Source organism: Saimiri boliviensis, chromosome 17 (genome assembly GCF_048565385.1).
Source record: "Saimiri boliviensis isolate mSaiBol1 chromosome 17, mSaiBol1.pri, whole genome shotgun sequence".
Classification (NCBI taxonomy): Eukaryota; Metazoa; Chordata; class Mammalia; order Primates; family Cebidae; genus Saimiri; species Saimiri boliviensis.
In genome coordinates this window covers 1,221,708-1,237,810 of record NC_133465.1, presented here as the reverse complement: position 1 = coordinate 1,237,810, position 16,103 = coordinate 1,221,708, and the positions used below count along the sequence as shown (strand labels likewise).

Below are 16,103 nucleotides of genomic sequence, written 5' to 3'. Positions count from 1 at the left end.
CCTTTGTATGATGAGATTATAATCAGGAAAATGGAAAAAAGGACCCTCTATGGGAAGACCTATTGGGAAAGACTGTCCTTAGGGTGAACAAAGTAGGAAAAGGTGTCTCTTCCTCCTTCCAGGCTTGACTTCAGCCACCACTGTCCCCTCTTGCTGGTGCCTTTGTTCAGGGCACAGATTCCACAACTCCAAGCAGTAGCCCCAGCAGGAAGGAAGTTCCCGGGTTGACATGGAAACTAAGCCGGCCTCCCCTGGAAGGTGTCCCCTGCCCATTCAGCAAACATTCACCGAGCTTCATGCATCCTGTGTCTGTCACATCTAGGTAGCTAGGTTTGTAAAGGAAAGAGAGGGGGAGGGCAGGCAAGACGTAACTTGTGGCGTTGGCTCTGGAAAAGTCAAGAAACATTCCTATTGATCCCGGTCCATCCTATTTAAAGGACAAAGGGAATGCTCGTAATTGGTGTTCTAGCCTTCCGGTGGTGAAAGGCCAGGCCTAGTACCCAGCTAGAAAAGGGTTCCAGAGATGTTTCAGGAGGTAAGGGGAGGAGGAAGAGGGGTTGAAAAGGAAGGACTGGACATTAAGTGGTGCGCTGTGGAATTTGGACTTTGCCCCTCAGTAGTGAGGAGCCATTGAACGTTCTTGTAGAGGGACGTGTTCCAAGCTGTGTTTTACGATGTTCCCTCTGACAAGACAGGAGGCCCCACTGAGGAGTCATTACAGTGGTCCAGGTCAGAGAAGATTAAGGTCTGAACAGGAGCAGGTGGAGACGATGAAGCAGATATTAACACTATTCTGCAGGTGGATGTGGTGGCTCACACCTGTAATCCCAGCACTTTGGGAGGCCAAGGCATGGGGGGCAGGAGGTCACTTAAGCCTGGCAGGTTGAGGCTGCAGCGAGCTATGATAACACCACTGTTCTCCAGCCTGGTACAAAGCAAGACCCTGTCTCTAAAAACAAAAAACAAAAAGAGGCCAAGTGCGGTGGCTCCCATCTGTAATCCCAGGACTTTGGGAGGCCAAGGCAGTGGATCACTTGAAGTCAGGAGTTTGAGACTAGCCCAGCCATCATAACGAAACCCCGTCTCTACTAAAAATACAAAATTTAGCTAGGCGTTGTGGCATGCCCCTGTGGTCCCAGCTACTTGGGAGGCTGAGGCAGGAGAATTGCTTGAACCCGGGAGGCAGAGGCTGCAGTGAGCTGAGGACATGCCACTGCATTCCAGTCTGGGTGACGGAGTCAGATTCTGTCTTCAAAAAAGAAGAGTATTCAGGAAGGAGAAAAGAGAGTGCTTGTAGCTGAGAAAAGGTTGGACTTCATGGTGGTGGGCTGGATTGTCCAAGCTCGGGTCAAGAGGCTCTGTCCTCCAGCCTCACCCTCCCTCCAGCCCCACTCACCATGCTTATCCATTCTTCCCAAGGCTGTGCTGCCTGCTTTCCCTGATCAGGGACTGGGATGTGAGAGGGTGCCCAGAACCCATAGAACTTGGTCTGGTCTCTAGGGCCTCTATTGGATCACAAGGGGTGGGGCTAGAATCTCACCCGCCCATGAGGCTCTGCCCAGGAATAACTTCCTTTTCCAGAGCCTCCCAAAGCACTAACAACTCAGGTGTCTCTTACCTTACCTCGTAGGAAGGCATAAAAGTGGAGTAGAAGGTGGCTTTGGCCCCAATTAACTGGCTTTAAATCCCAACTCCACCGCATAAATATAAAAGTTATCTGACTTTCAGCATGCTATCTCTCTGACCCTCAGTCTTCATCTGTAAGTCAGAGATAGTAGTACAGTACTGGGCTTTACCTGGCCTGCAGGAATCACTGAAAGCATTGGGTTTGTTTGTATCATTATATTCTCTCCTCCTCCTCCTGTTGTATCCTTATCCTTCTTCACCCCATGCTCCCTACTTATTCTATTTCCATTTCATTGCCTTAGAGCCAAGGAACACAAGGGAATGGTGCCAAGTCGAGTAGGACTTGGGTGCAAGGCGGGTATGGCTCCTGGATATTGTGTATGTAGTGGGAGCTGGGCTGGGGGAGGGAGTAAAATCATGGAGCTTCAGGAACAGGAAAATTCTTTCCTATCCTGGCCTTGAAGTGGAGCGTATTGGCACAGAGAGAAATGTACAGATGGGCAATGGACAGATTCAGCTCTGGAAAGTCCTCGGTCTGTTGAGATGAAGTTGCTGACCTCAGAGAGATCCCAGTCTGATAGTCAAAAATGATATAATCCTCCATTCAAGTCTGAGAGTAGAGGGCGATGGGGTCCCTTCCTTTGGGCATCTTAGTTTGGTGGAGGTAAGTTGCTGGGCTGGAGAGCAGAGAGTAGACCTGGCCCCCGGGAATCTCCTAGTCACAGCGGGGAACGCTATCAAGAACTGTGAAGGATCTGACGTGTTATCCTCCTTGCAAGCTACCATGTGAACCAGTTGTAGTTTCATGGGTCTTTCCAGAAAACATGAGGCTCGGGGTCAGAGACAAAGGACTTTATTACTGAGGCACATCACCTTTGGCCTATTTGCGTCAGCTTCCCTTGCTTCGGCGACCTATGAGTGACACAGATGAGTGCCAATGGCTACCTATATATGCAGAGGTTTGCATTACTAAGAGAAATTTCTAGCTTAGGAAACCCAAATCTTTCATAATGGGTAGTAAGCAAACCTGCTGTTTGCTCAGGAAGGAGGCACTACGTCTATTTTCCAAGATTGTTCACTTATACAAAAACCCGTGAAAAGTCAGGGCCTCTGCTTGTAAGACATGCATAAACACAAAAGACCCAAGGAGAATTGTCTCCCAACAAGCTCATTCTCCTTAAATTTGCTGAAAGCTTGTGTAGCCACTATGGCTCTTGATTGCAAAATTCAAAAGCTCACTCTGGTTAATTTAAAGAGAAAGAATAGTGAGAGCTCACAGAATGACCAAAAGACTTGAGAACTAGCTAGGAATCAAGGAAGGCTGCTGACTAAGAACACAGCCAAGATCGCATCTCAGGAACAATTCAGTTTGGAGGCCACTGCTGGGGGTCACCCATGGACACTGGCACCATAAGCAGTCTCACTGAGACACTTGCTAAGATTTAATGCCCCTGGCAGGCACATCTAAACCAATGAGCCTGTGCTACGGTCTTTTTTTTTTTTTTCTTTAGAGACAGGCTCTTACTGTGTCTCCCAAGCCGGACTACATACAGAGATGCAAGCATAGCTCACGGCAGCCTCAAACTCCTGGCCTCAAGTGATCTTTCTACCTCAGCCACCCGAGTACACTAGGCTTTTTTTTTTTTTTTTTTAAATGAATCTTGCTCTATCACCCACACTGGAGAATGCAGTGGCCCAATCTCAGCTCACTGCAACCTCCGCCTCCCAGGTTCAAGTGATTCTTCTGCCTCAGCCTCCGAAGTAGCTGGGACTACAGGCACCCGCCACCATGCCCAGCTAATTTTTGTATTTTTAGTAGAGACGGGGTTTCACCATATTGGCCAGGCTGGTCTCGAACTCCTGACCTTATGATCTGCCTGGCTTGGCCTCCCAAAGTGCTGGTATTACAGGCTTGAGCCAAGGCACCCGGCTCCTGTGCTGTGGTCTTTAGGGAGCATCCCACCAAGACACCACAACAGAGTGTCCCCTGGCATGGTCGTTCTTCTCATCCTGCCTCCCCAACCCTAATCTGCCCAGTAGCCGTTTGCCATCCATCCGTAGGATGTGCATTCCCTCTTCCCAAGGCTATTTTGGGTTTTATGGAACCTTCATAAAATGTTAGATTGCCAGACAATTCATACTAACATAAAAGCACATTATAATTTATTATTTTATGTTATTTATTTTTTGAGATGGAGTCTCGCTCTGTTGCCCAGCATGTAGTGCAGTGGCGCGATCTCAGCTCACTGCAACCTCTGCCTCCCGGGTTCAAGCGATTCTCCTGCTTCAACCTCCTGAGTAGCTGGGACTACAGGCATGCACCACCAAACCTGGCTGATTTTTGGATTCTTAGGGACAGGGTTTCACACTGTTGGCCAGGCTGGTCTCGAACTCCTGACCTCAAGTGATCCACCCGCCTCGGCCTCCCAAAGTGGTGGGATTACAGGCATGAGCCCAGCCAGCACACTAGAAATTGATCCCACAGAGAACTAGTACAGTCTTCATTGAAAACATGAGAGCAAGCAGATGATCCCACTAACCCCAGAAACATAGGCATGTCTCCTGCACTCAAGACATCAGCTTGGGAGACCCCTTGAGAAGGCTGAAGCCATCCTGGTAATGAGTGAAAACTTAAAATTGACTGAATCTCTAACCGAAAGAGACTGTTTAAACCAGAAGAGAATAGGCTATGTTTTATCAGTAAGCACAAGCATTATTTTCTGCTATTCATAGAAATCATACCTAAAGGACAAGATGAAGTCAGTATTCAAAGGTAAGGCTACAATTTTTTCATATTAAACTTTAACATTGGAAATTAATAGTATAAATAGCTCCTTAACTTCTAATAATTAGTTATAACACAGAAATGCAATATTAGTTTTGGCTGGGCAATAAATATAACTTAAGAAAAAATATATCTGAACGGGTCACAGTGAGAGGAACCCATAATCCCAGCAACCCAGAAGGCTGTGATGGAAAATTGCTTGAGACCAGGAGCCTGGGAGGCAGAGGTTGCAGTGAGCCGAGATCACACCTCTGCATTCCAGCCTGGGCAACACAGTGAGACCCCATCTCAAAAGAAAAAAAAGAGAGAGAGAGAAAGAAGGAAAGAAATTAGGTATGAGTTATGTGTCTCAGCTTCTAAAGAGTAATGGGGTGAAATTTCTTTTTTTTTGAGACAGAGTCTTGCTCTGTCACCCAGGCTGGAGTGCAGTGGTGTAATCTCGGCTGGGTTCAAATGATTCTCATGCCTCAGGCACTATGCGTGACTAATTTTCGTATTTTCAGTAGAAACCTCAACCCAGTGACAGATGAATAAATGTACTCAAACACCTATATTCAGTGAAAGAGAGGGCTTAGACACACAAACACTCAAGGAGTAAACAAACTATATATATATATATATATATATATATATATATATATATATATATACACACACACACATATGTGTGTGTGTGTGTGTGTGTGTGTGTTTGAGATAGAGTCTCTGTCATCCAGGCTGGAGTGCAGTGGAGTGATCTCGGCTCACTGCAACTTCCACCTCCCAGGTTCAAGTGATTCTCCTGCCTTAGCTGGGATTACAGGCACTGCCATCACACCTGGCTAATTTTTGTATTAGTATAGACAGAGTTTTACCATGTTGGCCAGGGCGTTCTCGAACTCCTGGGCTCAAGCGATCCACCTGCCTCAGCCTTCCAAAGTGTTGGGATTACAGGCATGAGCCACCATGCCTGGTCTTAGATTTATTTGTTATCTGTCATTCACCACCCGGTAACACGGAGGTTACCCCCATAAGGTCAGGGACCTGGTCTTTTTTGTTTATTGGTTTATCCTCAGGCCTGCAGTAGTGCCTGGCACATAGTAGGCACTCAAGAAAAAAATTTTTTAAGGGAGTCTTGCTCTGTTGCGCAGGCTGGAGTGCAGTGACACAATTATGGCTCAGTGCAACCTCAACGACCTGAGTAGCTGGGACTACAGGTGCATGCCACCATGCTTGGCTAATTTTTGTATTATTTCTGTAGAGACAGCGTTTCATCATGTTGCCCAGGCTGGTCTCCAACTCCTGGCCTGGAGTGATCTTCCTGCCTTGGTCTCCCACAGTGCTGCGGTTACGGGCGGTACTTACACTGCGACCAACCCAGAAATGTTGGTTGAACGAATGCACTACTGTGGCCATAGGGACGGGGTATTATGACTGACAGCCCGCTCCAGCACAATCACATTGTTAGTGTGGGGTGCGGGGCAGGTTCTCCAGAGAAAGTGGGGATCATTGTGCTAACAGAGCTGCTGGGGGAACTGGGACCCACACAGACCTGTGCCTGCCTGTGAGTTCTGATGGTCTGATACTTTCACATACATTATTCCTTTTTTTTTTTTTTTTTTTTTTTTTTTGAGACGGAGTTTCACTCTTGTTACCCAGGCTGGAGTGCAATGGCACAATCTCGGCTCACCGCAACCTCCGCCTCCTGGGTTCAGGCAATTCTCCTGCCTCAGCCTCCTGTGTAGCTGGGATTACAGGCATGCGCCATCATGCCCAGCTAATTTTTTGTATTTTTAGTAGAGACGGGGTTTCACCATGTTGACCAGGATGATCTCGATCTCTCGACCTCGTGATCCACCCGCCTCAGCCTCCCAAAGTGCTGGGATTACAGGCTTGAGCCACTGCGCCCGGCTCATTATTCCTTTATTCCTCACAACATTACCCCCATTTGACAGCTGAGAAACTAAGGCACAGAGAGGCTAGGTAGTGTGTGATGGTTACTCAGGATTTAAGGCTAAACTCATGAGTTTTAGACTCTATTGCTGTGTCTCTTTCATTCCTCTCCTCCCGTACTCACTAAACACCGAGGGGCATGGCAACTCCTCCCCCTGCTTTCCTTCCACTCCCACAAAGTCCCCACCTGGCCAGCCCTGTAAGAGAAGCCAGTCCCAGCTTCTCCTCCCTCTCCCTCAGCTCTGCAAGGCAGTCCTTGCCTGCTGGCAAAGGTTAACAAGGAGTGTTTGTAGCAGCCGCTGTCTCCAAGGAGAGGGGAGAAAAGCAGAGTGGTGAGGCCAGCAGCTACCCAGGCTCCGTGGTCGCAGCGAGGGTGGGAGGCAGCGAGGGTGGGAGGCAGCCAGCTTGATCTGTCCAGCCCTGGGGGAAGAGAGGAGTGCCCTCACCTTCCCCCAGCCTGGGAGGGGTGAACTCTGAGTGGACTGGGCAGCCTGAGAGCGAGGTCGCTGCAGGGCCACCAGGGAAAGCTCTGGCAGGGACTGAGGAATGTAGGGGAACAGGGGATGGGCCTGGCCTGGCGGCTGAAGCCAGTGGCAAGTAGCAGCGCTGGAGATCCTGGGCTCTCAGGGAGTAGAACGGAACCTCGGAATTAGGGAGAACCTGGCCAAGACCCAGCAGCGGCGGAAGGCAAGAGGTGGCAGTGCCAGCGGGGAGGTGCCCACCTCCTCCCCTGCTGGGGTCCAGCCATGTCCCAGCCTGGAGGAGGCAGGAGGAGGCCCGGGACCCTAGGGCCGCCCACGTGCAGTATCCGGCCTTTCAAGTCCAGTGAGCAGTACCTGGAGGCCATGAAGGAAGACTTGGCTGAGTGGCTGAGTGGCCTCTACGGGCTGGACATCGACCCGGGCAACTTCCTGCAGGAACTGGAGACGGGCTCGGTGCTGTGCCGGCATGCCAACGCCGTCACTGACGCTGCCCTGGCCTTCCTGGCCGAGACACCTGCCCAAGCCCAGAAGATTCCTATGCCCCGGGTCGGGGTCTCCTGCAATGAGGCTGCCCGGCCAGGTACCTTCCAGGCCAGGGACAATGTCTCCAACTTCATCCAGTGGTGTCGAAAGGAGATGGGCATCCAAGGTAACCACCCTGCACCCCCATCCCCATCCCAGATGCTTTTCTTGCGGGTATTCATCCTTTCTCAAATGCACAGGCTAGGTCTGGGAAGCAGGAGCCTGGGTCCTCATTCTAGATTTGCCTTGAACCAGCTCTTTGTTAATACTTCAGTTTCCCCACCTCATAAATCCATTTTTTTTTTTTTTTTTTTTTAGACGGAGTTTCTCTCTTGTTACCCAGGCTGGAGTGCAGTGGCGCGATCTCGGCTCACCGCAACCTCCGCCTCCTGGGTTCAGGCAATTCTCCTGCCTCAGCCTCCTGAGTAGCTGGGATTACAGGCACGCGCCACCATGCCCAGCTAATTTTTTGTATTTTTAGTAGAGACGGGGTTTCACCATGTGGACCAGGATGGTCTCGATCTCTTGACCTCGTGATCCACCCGCCTCGGCCTCCCAAAGTGCTGGGATGACAGGCTTGAGCCACCGCGCCCGGCTATAAATCCTTAATAAATATGTTGATGATTTATAAATGTTTGTTGATCATTGCTTTAATAAGCAAATATCAAGCACCTCAGACCATCCCAGACTGGGGATGACCCCAGGGCTGAGGCAAGTGAATCACCTGAGGTCAGGAATTCAAGACCAGCGCAGCCTAAGATGGCAAAACCCCGACTCTACTAAAAATGCAAAAATTAGCTGGGCATGGTGGTGGGCTGAGACAGGAGAATTGCCTGAACCTGGGAGGCCGAGCGTGCAGTGAGCTGAGATTGTGCCACTGCACTCCAACCTGGGCAACAGAGCGAGACTCCATCTCAAACAAAAAAAAAAAAAAAAAGAGAGAGGCAGAGGGATAGATATGTAAATTATAGCTTACTGGGGCAAAGGCTTGAAGTAGAGGTATAGTCCTGGGAGCCAGGGGAGGAAATGGCCTGATGAGGGGGAATGAAGCTGAGAAAAATTGTATCATAAAGGAAGGAGATTTGGCCTGAGTCTTTTTTTTTTTTTTTTTTCAGACTGAGTCTCACTCTATCACCCAGGCTGGAGTACAGTGGCGAGATCTTGGCTCACTGCAACCTCCAACTCCTGGGTTCAAGCAATTCTTGTGCCTTAGCCTCCTAAGTAGTTGAAATTACAGGCATCTGCCACCACGTCTGGCTAGTTTTTGTATTTTTACTAGAGATGGGTTTTCGCCATGATGGCCAGGCTGGTCTCGAACTCCCAAAGTGCTGGGATTACAGGCATGAGCCACCGCACCTGGCTGGCCTGAGTCTTGAGGAATAGAAGTTTGTGGGAAGGGAATTCTAAGCAGGGGAACAGCAGGGGCGAAGGAGAAAAAGCACTGTGTGTGAATGACTGGGAGGGGCCCAGTGGTGAGGGCACGGGGCTGGGATGAGGAAAGAAGACGGGAGGAAGCCAGGGAGGGGCCCCATCATGCTGGGACTTGTAGAGCTCAGGGAGTGGCACGCCAGGATCCTTCATCTTCTTGGCCTTGAACCCAGGAATGGGATGAGGCTGGATGTTGCGCCATTTTCCAGGCCAAAGGTGGCAGGGGCGAGACTGGGGAAAGGGTCGGGCCTGGGCTACTGGCAGTGAGGAGCAGAATTGGAAGGTTAATAAAAGCTGGCGTTTAAGGAATGCTTGCATGCGTCGGACACTGTGAATGATTAACCACTGTTAGCATATCCAATCTTCACAGCAACCCCACGAAATAGACTATACATCCCCGTTTTACAGAAGAAACTGAGGCTCAGGGTGTGGCTCAGGGTCTAGTTCAAGGTCATGTCGGTGGCAGTGGGCCAGGACTCCAGCCTTAGTGGTTGGCTCCTCAGCATGCCTGGCTGGGCCTGGGTGGGAGCTGAGTTTAAGATGCCCGGCGGAGACTGGAGGGCAGAGGCGTGGGTGGAAAGTGGAACCAACCGCGTTCTTCTTCTGGACCCATCCAGGCAAGCTGAGTGCGGAGAGGGGAAGGTGGAGTTCATGCTTCTCTCACCCGCGCTCACCGTCAGTCTCCAGGTGTCTTTGCTTTGCCGTCACCTCTTCCCACTCCCAGCCTCTCACGTGAGATGGGCCGCGTGTCTGTGCCCAGCATCTGAGCGGTTCTGCCGAGACCCCTCCTAGGGGGTTGACTTGACCCCGAGATTCTGAGACCCAAACCGCTCCCCCTGTCTGCCGCCCCAGACCGTGGATGACCCCAGGGCTTTCCTTCCCACTCACCCCCGCCCCACAGGCCCAGGTCCCCGGGGGGGCTCACGCCGCCTCTGCCCTTTTCTCCCGGCCTCCACTCCAGAGGTGCTGATGTTCGAGACGGAGGACCTGGTCCTGCGCAAGAACGTGAAGAACGTGGTGCTGTGTCTGCTGGAGCTGGGCCGCCGCGCGTGGCGCTTCGGCGTTGCTGCGCCCACCCTGGTGCATCTGGAGGAGGAGATCGAGGAGGAGGTGCGGCGGGAGCTGGCCCTGCCCCCGCCCGACCCCAAGCGGCCCGCGCCCCCCAGGCGCCAGCCCTGCCACTTCGGCAACCTGGACCAGATGGTGAGAGGCTCTGCACACCTCAGGGCCCCCTTCCCTCCGCCCTTCGCGCTCCTCTCCCCAGTCCCACACCAGCCCTGTCTAAAGCACCTGCTTCTTGAGCTCCTGTGTCCACCCTGACACGCATTCACTGACTGGCTTTGAGGCACGGTTGCGCTCTAAGTCTCAACGCTAACCACGCGTAGGAATGGCCAGGTCATTTCTCAGGCTTTCTAACCAGCCCAGCACTGGATGCTCCTCTCATTTAACCCCTGCCGGGACAGTTTTCAAGAACACAGACTGTGGCACTCTCCGAGACATCTTGGCTCACATCTTGGTTCCACTGCTCTGCAGCTCTGTGACTTTGGGCAAATTATTCAACCTCTCTGTGTCTGGCTTCCCTTATCTGCAGCATGGGGGCAGTAACAGCACCTACCTTCTATGAATGTAGAATCATTAAAGGAGCCAGCACATAGGAAGTGCTCGGAACGGCGTCTGCACAGAGGGCCTATTACAGCAGTTAGTTCTGTGTGGTTAACCCCTGGGGGAAAGGGAGCTCAGGTAGGTTTCTTAACAAAAAAGCCTGTGATGCAGTGGATGCCGGGCTCTGACCTGAGCCTGTCAGATCTCACAGTCCCCCCATTACACTCCGCCGCTTCCATCGGCTGACCCTTGAGGGCTCTGGAACTCATGGGTGACCACCCAGGTCTCATTCTCACTGGGCCATTTACAGCCTTCTCTACTCCCTCCTTGCTTCTCAGCCCCCAGCCCTGACCCCAGCAGAAACCTCAGGGGTGACTCTGGGAGCAGGTAGCCCCTCTATTTTGACCCAGAGTGGGCAAAGGAAAGGGCTGAGCTCACCCCCACCCCCACCCGCAGGTACAGAGCCTCGTGAGCCACTGCACATGCCCGGTGCAGTTCTCCATGGTCAAGGTGTCTGAGGGAAAGTACCGTGTGGGCGACTCCAACACCCTCATCTTCATCCGGGTAAGTCCAGGCTGGGGGTCAAGGGACCCCCGGAATAAGATTTCTTGCCCAGGCTTGGGACCGTGACAGTAAGCCCCCAGAATATGGGACCTTGCCCAGGCTTGGAACAATGACGCCCCCCCCAGAAGAACTTGCCCAGGCTTGAGGACAATGACGGTAAGTCATCATTCACCTCAAGCCATCAGGCTTTGGCGCTCTCCTTCTTTCCCTGGGAGAATTCTAGGAGTTCCTGGCGAAGGAGGAAAACCTATCTCGTCCTCCCATCAGGGCAGCCAGAGCCATCATCCTCCATCTCCTGCACTGTAGCCTAGTGCAGAGGGTGAGCTCAGGTGGAGCAGGGTAGAGAGAAGAGTGCTCACACTTTTCCATTCCACTCCACCCACAGGTTTGATTAGAGGAAGTGGCCTGAGAAACCCAAGTTTGGTTTCAGGGCATGGTCCCAGCCACATGGACCCCATAGTTCCACCCCTTACGCCTGGGGGTACACTCAGCAGAGTGAGTAGCAGTACAGGTCTGAAATGTGCCTCCTACCCCAACACCTGGACTGTGCAGTCTGTACAGAAATGGTCTGTACCTGCTGGAGGGCCAGCAGCTCGGGGCATGGCTGAGCCTTCTCTTTGGGCACAGGCCACACCTGGGAGCACAGCCAGCTTTCTGGGCCCTCCCCTAGACCTGAGGCAATAGCCCTCTGATGTAGGTAGGGCCAAGAACGGTGGCTCCACTTTCCAACACAGGAAACTGAAACTTGAAGAGACATGTGACTTGCGTGAGGGTGGAGTGGGGCCAGGACTCCCACAGCCTCTTTTACACAGGTCACAGGGGCCAAGCCAGTGGCACTAGGGTCCCGTTTTGGGCACAGGCATGTGCAGATGCAAAACTGTTTACAGCAAAAGGAGTGCTCTGGGGCCAGGCTATCTAATGCCTTTGGGATCCCTTATCCAGCTGTGGGACAACTTTCAGCCTGGCCCCCACCCTTGACTGCATGGGTTATCTGATGCTAGTCACGGAGGAGGAGATTCGGGCTGCCTTTTTACACCACACACATACATCTACGTGAGCATGAGTCCATGGATGAGAGCATCCCTGAGTGCATGCCAGAAGCCCAAAAGCTGGTCCAAGAAGAGGGGCTGCCCTCCACCCCACCCTCAGCCTTACCCTTCCTCCCTCAGATCCTCCGGAACCATGTGATGGTACGTGTAGGGGGCGGCTGGGACACGCTGGGCCATTATCTGGACAAACATGACCCCTGCCGCTGCACGTCCCTCTGTGAGTCTCCCTGGGGGCGCAGCTCTGGGTTGGGAGGCTGCAGGCCGGGGTGGGAGGGATGTCTGATCTGCAGTGGGAAGAGGTATGTGGCGAGGGGTGGGGGAGGTCGAAGGAAGGCAGGCCGTAGCTGGGCAGTTATGGCACAGTACTAAATGTCACCGCAAGATGGTGTGCAACACAAGCAGAAGCAGCATTAGGCCAGGGCACGTTTCGGCAGAGCGTAGTTAGGTCTGGCTGGGATCCACAGTGTTGGCACCACGTGCGACTTGGTCTTTAGCCCTTCCATAGTCTCCAGCAGCGCCTCAAGCCATTCCAAGTAAGCACATGCGCTAAGGAAAAACTGTGTACCTGCACTCAAACATGGCTTTAAACAAATCCCCCCAGCTGGGTCCCCTAAGCCCCTCCTGCAAAGAAACTCTGGTGCTGCCACTGTAGGTCCCACTGTTTTTTTTTTTTTTTTTTTTTGAGACAGAGTTTCGCTCTTGTTACCCAGGCTGGAGTGCAATGGCGCGATCTCGGCTCACCGCAACCTCCGCCTCCTGGGTTCAGGCAATTCTCCTGCCTCAGCCTCCTGAGTAGCTGGGATTACAGGCACGTGCCACCACGCCCAGCTAATTTCTTGTATTTTTAGTAGAGACGGGGTTTCACCATGTTGACCCGGATGGTCTCGATCTCTTGACCTCGTGATCCACCCGCCTCGGCCTCCCAAAGTGCTGGGATTACAGGCTTGAGCCACCGCGCCCGGCCCGGTCCCACTGTTTGTAATGTGGGATGTGGGGCATGGGACCACTTGGGGAGGAGCAGTGGTCCCCATCAGCAGGAATTGAACTCTTCTCTACTCTCCTTTCTCTGGGTGACTGTTGGTAGCACACAAGCCAGGCAGCTTCCTGAAGCCCCCGGCCCCACCAGTGCAGCACGAAGTGAGGGTACAGGATGGACCCTCCCAGACCCAGCCTACGATGACCATCAGCCGCTCACAGAGCCCACCGCCCCCTGTGGACTGGAAGACATACACCTCTTCAGGCCGAAGGCCCAGGCCTCCCACTCCATCCTACCCCAGGCCCCGCAGGGAGCGGGGAACAGGGATGGGGGCCTCCAGAGAGATGGCACCATTCCTGAGGTACGGGGGAAGAGACAGGGAAGGGGTCTTTTTACCTTGGAGTGCACATTCTCAGAGGCCACCATACCCCAAGATAAAGGCAGCAAATCCCAGGCAGTGCCCTTACCCTGAGACCACAGGTGTTTGGAACCAGAAGTGAACCTTTGGGATAATGTGGTTACTTCCTATGTCTTCCCATTTCACAGATGAAGAGGCTGAGGCCCAGAAATGGAACAGCCTCACTCAAGGTTTCCTACCATTTCATGGTAGAGCAGAGACTAAGACACCTGTGCACTTCCCGCTGTCTCCCCACTGCCCTGCAAGTGGTCTGGGGCCGTCCCTCAAAGGATCTGGTCACCTCAGGCCAGGATCATGCCTCCTTCTATGTGCTACACAGGGAACGAGGGAGAATAGGCTTAGACAGTGACTGTTCTAGGGAGGATTTCTGGGCAGTCATGGAGGAGAGGAAGCACAGGTTTTATTCAGTGTGAAGTCCAGCCCCCTGGGTGATCTCACTGGGGAAAGACTGTCACTTCTTATAGCCAAGGGACCACACTAGATGACCCTGCCTGCCTGATGAATCTCCCTTTGCAGCCTTCTGATTCTCCCTTTCAGGTTCCAGGAGAGGTCTCTCACCCCATCTTGGAGGCGGGAGACAGCTGGGGACAGCCCACCCAGCCCCCGCTCTTCATCTACCCAAGACCCACAGTGTACCTTGTCAGGGAAGAGGAAGGACAGATACCCCCCTGAACTCCCCAGGGGAAGGACTCCCACATCTTGGGTTCATGAAGAAGCAGGCAGCTGGGGAACCCAAGCCAGGACCCCTACCCCCCAAAGACTCCTAGCCACTGAGGCCATCACCAAAGGGATATCGGCAAGAGGACCATCTCCCCCGCCTCGTTCCTTTAGCCCAGCCAAGCACCTGGGCCTCAGGTTGCCACTCCAGGATGAGGCCAAGGGTGTGTTCTCCCAGTTCAGGGAGCCAGAGTCTGTCTGTTCTTCAACCCCTGTCCAAGGCCTAACCAAGATCCCCATCCAGCTGCCTCCTGCCCGCCCCCCGACACCAGAAAGGAGCTTTCTTGGTACTGCAAGCAGAAGTCCCAGGACAGAACTTGGGAGAGACCCCATCCCACTAAGGGCCATCACTGCAGACCTGGCTGGGTCCACGCAGGGGGATCGGCAGCTGGATATCCAGGTCACAATGGAGGCTGCAGAGTCCCGGGACCTGGGCCCACAGGAGGAGGGGCAGTACATGCCGGACAGGAACAAGGAGCGAGCCATCTACTGCAGCCTTGAAGAGGAGATTTTGGGCAACATGACACTACTAGAAGTTGGGGGTGCCTGTCTGCAGGACACAGGGTCTGGGGTCATCCCTCGCAGCGGGGTCTATGTTCCCAGCCTGGGTGGGCGGTGGCCAGAGCCTGGAGGTCCTTATGACAAAGTCATTCAAGAACTGGCTCAGGGCCCCCCGCGCCTCCTTAAAGTGGACCTGGAAGCCTGGAAGGCAGCCCTGACAGGCTTCCCTAAGCCAGCTGTTACCCCAGGCCCAGGAAGCCTCAAAGGGAAGTTGGGAGCCAGAGAGAGTGGGCCCGGGACAAAGGCAAGCCTGAGTGCCAATGACACCCGCATGAGGAAGGTCCCGCCACAGGGAAGGCAGGGCTGCTCGACCCCTACTGTGTCTGCCAGTCCAGTGGCCCCCACAGCTTTGGCCTTGGACCCCAACTCTGACAAAGCCCAGGCATGTCTGAGCAAGGGCAGGAGAACTCTCCGGAAGCCCAAGAGGGTCCCATCCATCTACAAGCTAAAGCTGAGGCCCAGGATCCGGCCCCGGAGAGACCACAGGCCTGAGAAGCAGCCTTCACGTATCCCCAAGCCACTGGCCTATGGCCGCCTGGGTCCAGCCAGGCCGCCTCCAAGGGACAGGCTGTTGAAAGCTGTGCTAGGCAGCAAGGAAGGGGAGGCATCCCAGGTGGATGGAGCTTCAGTAGGCGAGGAAGAGGAGGAAGGAAAGGAGCAGAAAGAGCCAGCCGCTCTATTGGAGAGCAGCCCCCAGCCTCCAGAGGACCTGGGACCTCCCCTGCTTGATCAAGCCCCACTTCCACCTGAGGAGGAGTCCTGGGTCTGAGGCACATGAACGTGTGGGGCAGGAGGGAAGCAGAAACGATGGCCATGTATACCCTGGATCCACAACTGCAGGAGCAGAAGGGACAATCTCTCACCTCCATACAGGGGCTTGGGCAGGAGGGGGTCAGAAGACAAATATAGACTCCATCTGCTCATCTGAGCGAAGGGGCAACCCATTGCTCGCACTCCAATTCCAGCGGTAGGCCAGGGGCAGTGGGGCCACCCCATATCTCATTACTCTCTCCCAGAACAGCGCCACACACTCCTGGCCCCTGGCCATGCCCACCTGTTTCCGTAACTCCCATAAGTTATTAAACTCATATATTTCTGCCCTTGAGCCCCAGCTTCTTTTCTAAAATTTTAGAAACAGAGTCTTGCTCTGTTGCCCAGGCTAAAGTGCACTGGTGCTATCACAGCTCACTGCAGTCTCAAACTCCTAGGCTTCAAGAGATCCTCTCACCCCGGTTTCCCAATAGCTGGGACTACAGGTAGGTGCCACGACACCTGGCTAATTTTATTTTAACTTATAGGGATGGGGTCTCACTATGTTGTCCAGGCTGGCCTCAAGTGATCCTTCTGCCTTGGTGTCCCAAAGCACTGGGATTAAAGATGTGAGCCACTGTGCCTGCCTCCCCCGACCCTCCAACTTCTTGATTCCCTCACTCTAGAACTG

At 53.3% G+C, this 16,103-nt stretch overlaps 1 protein-coding gene across 1 annotated transcript; it reads left to right on the top strand.

Annotated features, from left to right (window-relative positions):
* Nucleotides 1-5,101: 5,101 nt before the first annotated feature.
* Nucleotides 5,102-15,766, top strand: GAS2L2 (growth arrest specific 2 like 2). Its single transcript, XM_003929047.4, has 6 exons — nucleotides 5,102-7,474; nucleotides 9,737-9,978; nucleotides 10,834-10,941; nucleotides 12,111-12,207; nucleotides 13,075-13,327; nucleotides 13,922-15,766. Exons 1-6 carry the CDS (start codon nucleotides 7,090-7,092, stop codon nucleotides 15,429-15,431), a joined length of 2,595 nt encoding a protein of 864 aa, XP_003929096.3. The 5' UTR covers nucleotides 5,102-7,089; the 3' UTR covers nucleotides 15,432-15,766.
* Nucleotides 15,767-16,103: the final 337 nt, after the last annotated feature.

What these genes read in the sequence shown, in the direction of transcription:
- GAS2L2 (XM_003929047.4), top strand. Translation starts at nt 7,090, where the DNA reads ATGTCCCAGCCTGGAGGAGGCAGGAGGAGGCCCGGGACCCTAGGGCCG. An exon ending in AAAGGAGATGGGCATCCAAG is followed by an intron (nt 7,475 to 9,736) that starts GTAACCACCCTG and finishes CCTCCACTCCAG; the next exon opens with AGGTGCTGATGTTCGAGACG. An exon ending in GAGATGGCACCATTCCTGAG is followed by an intron (nt 13,328 to 13,921) that starts GTACGGGGGAAG and finishes TCTCCCTTTCAG; the next exon opens with GTTCCAGGAGAGGTCTCTCA.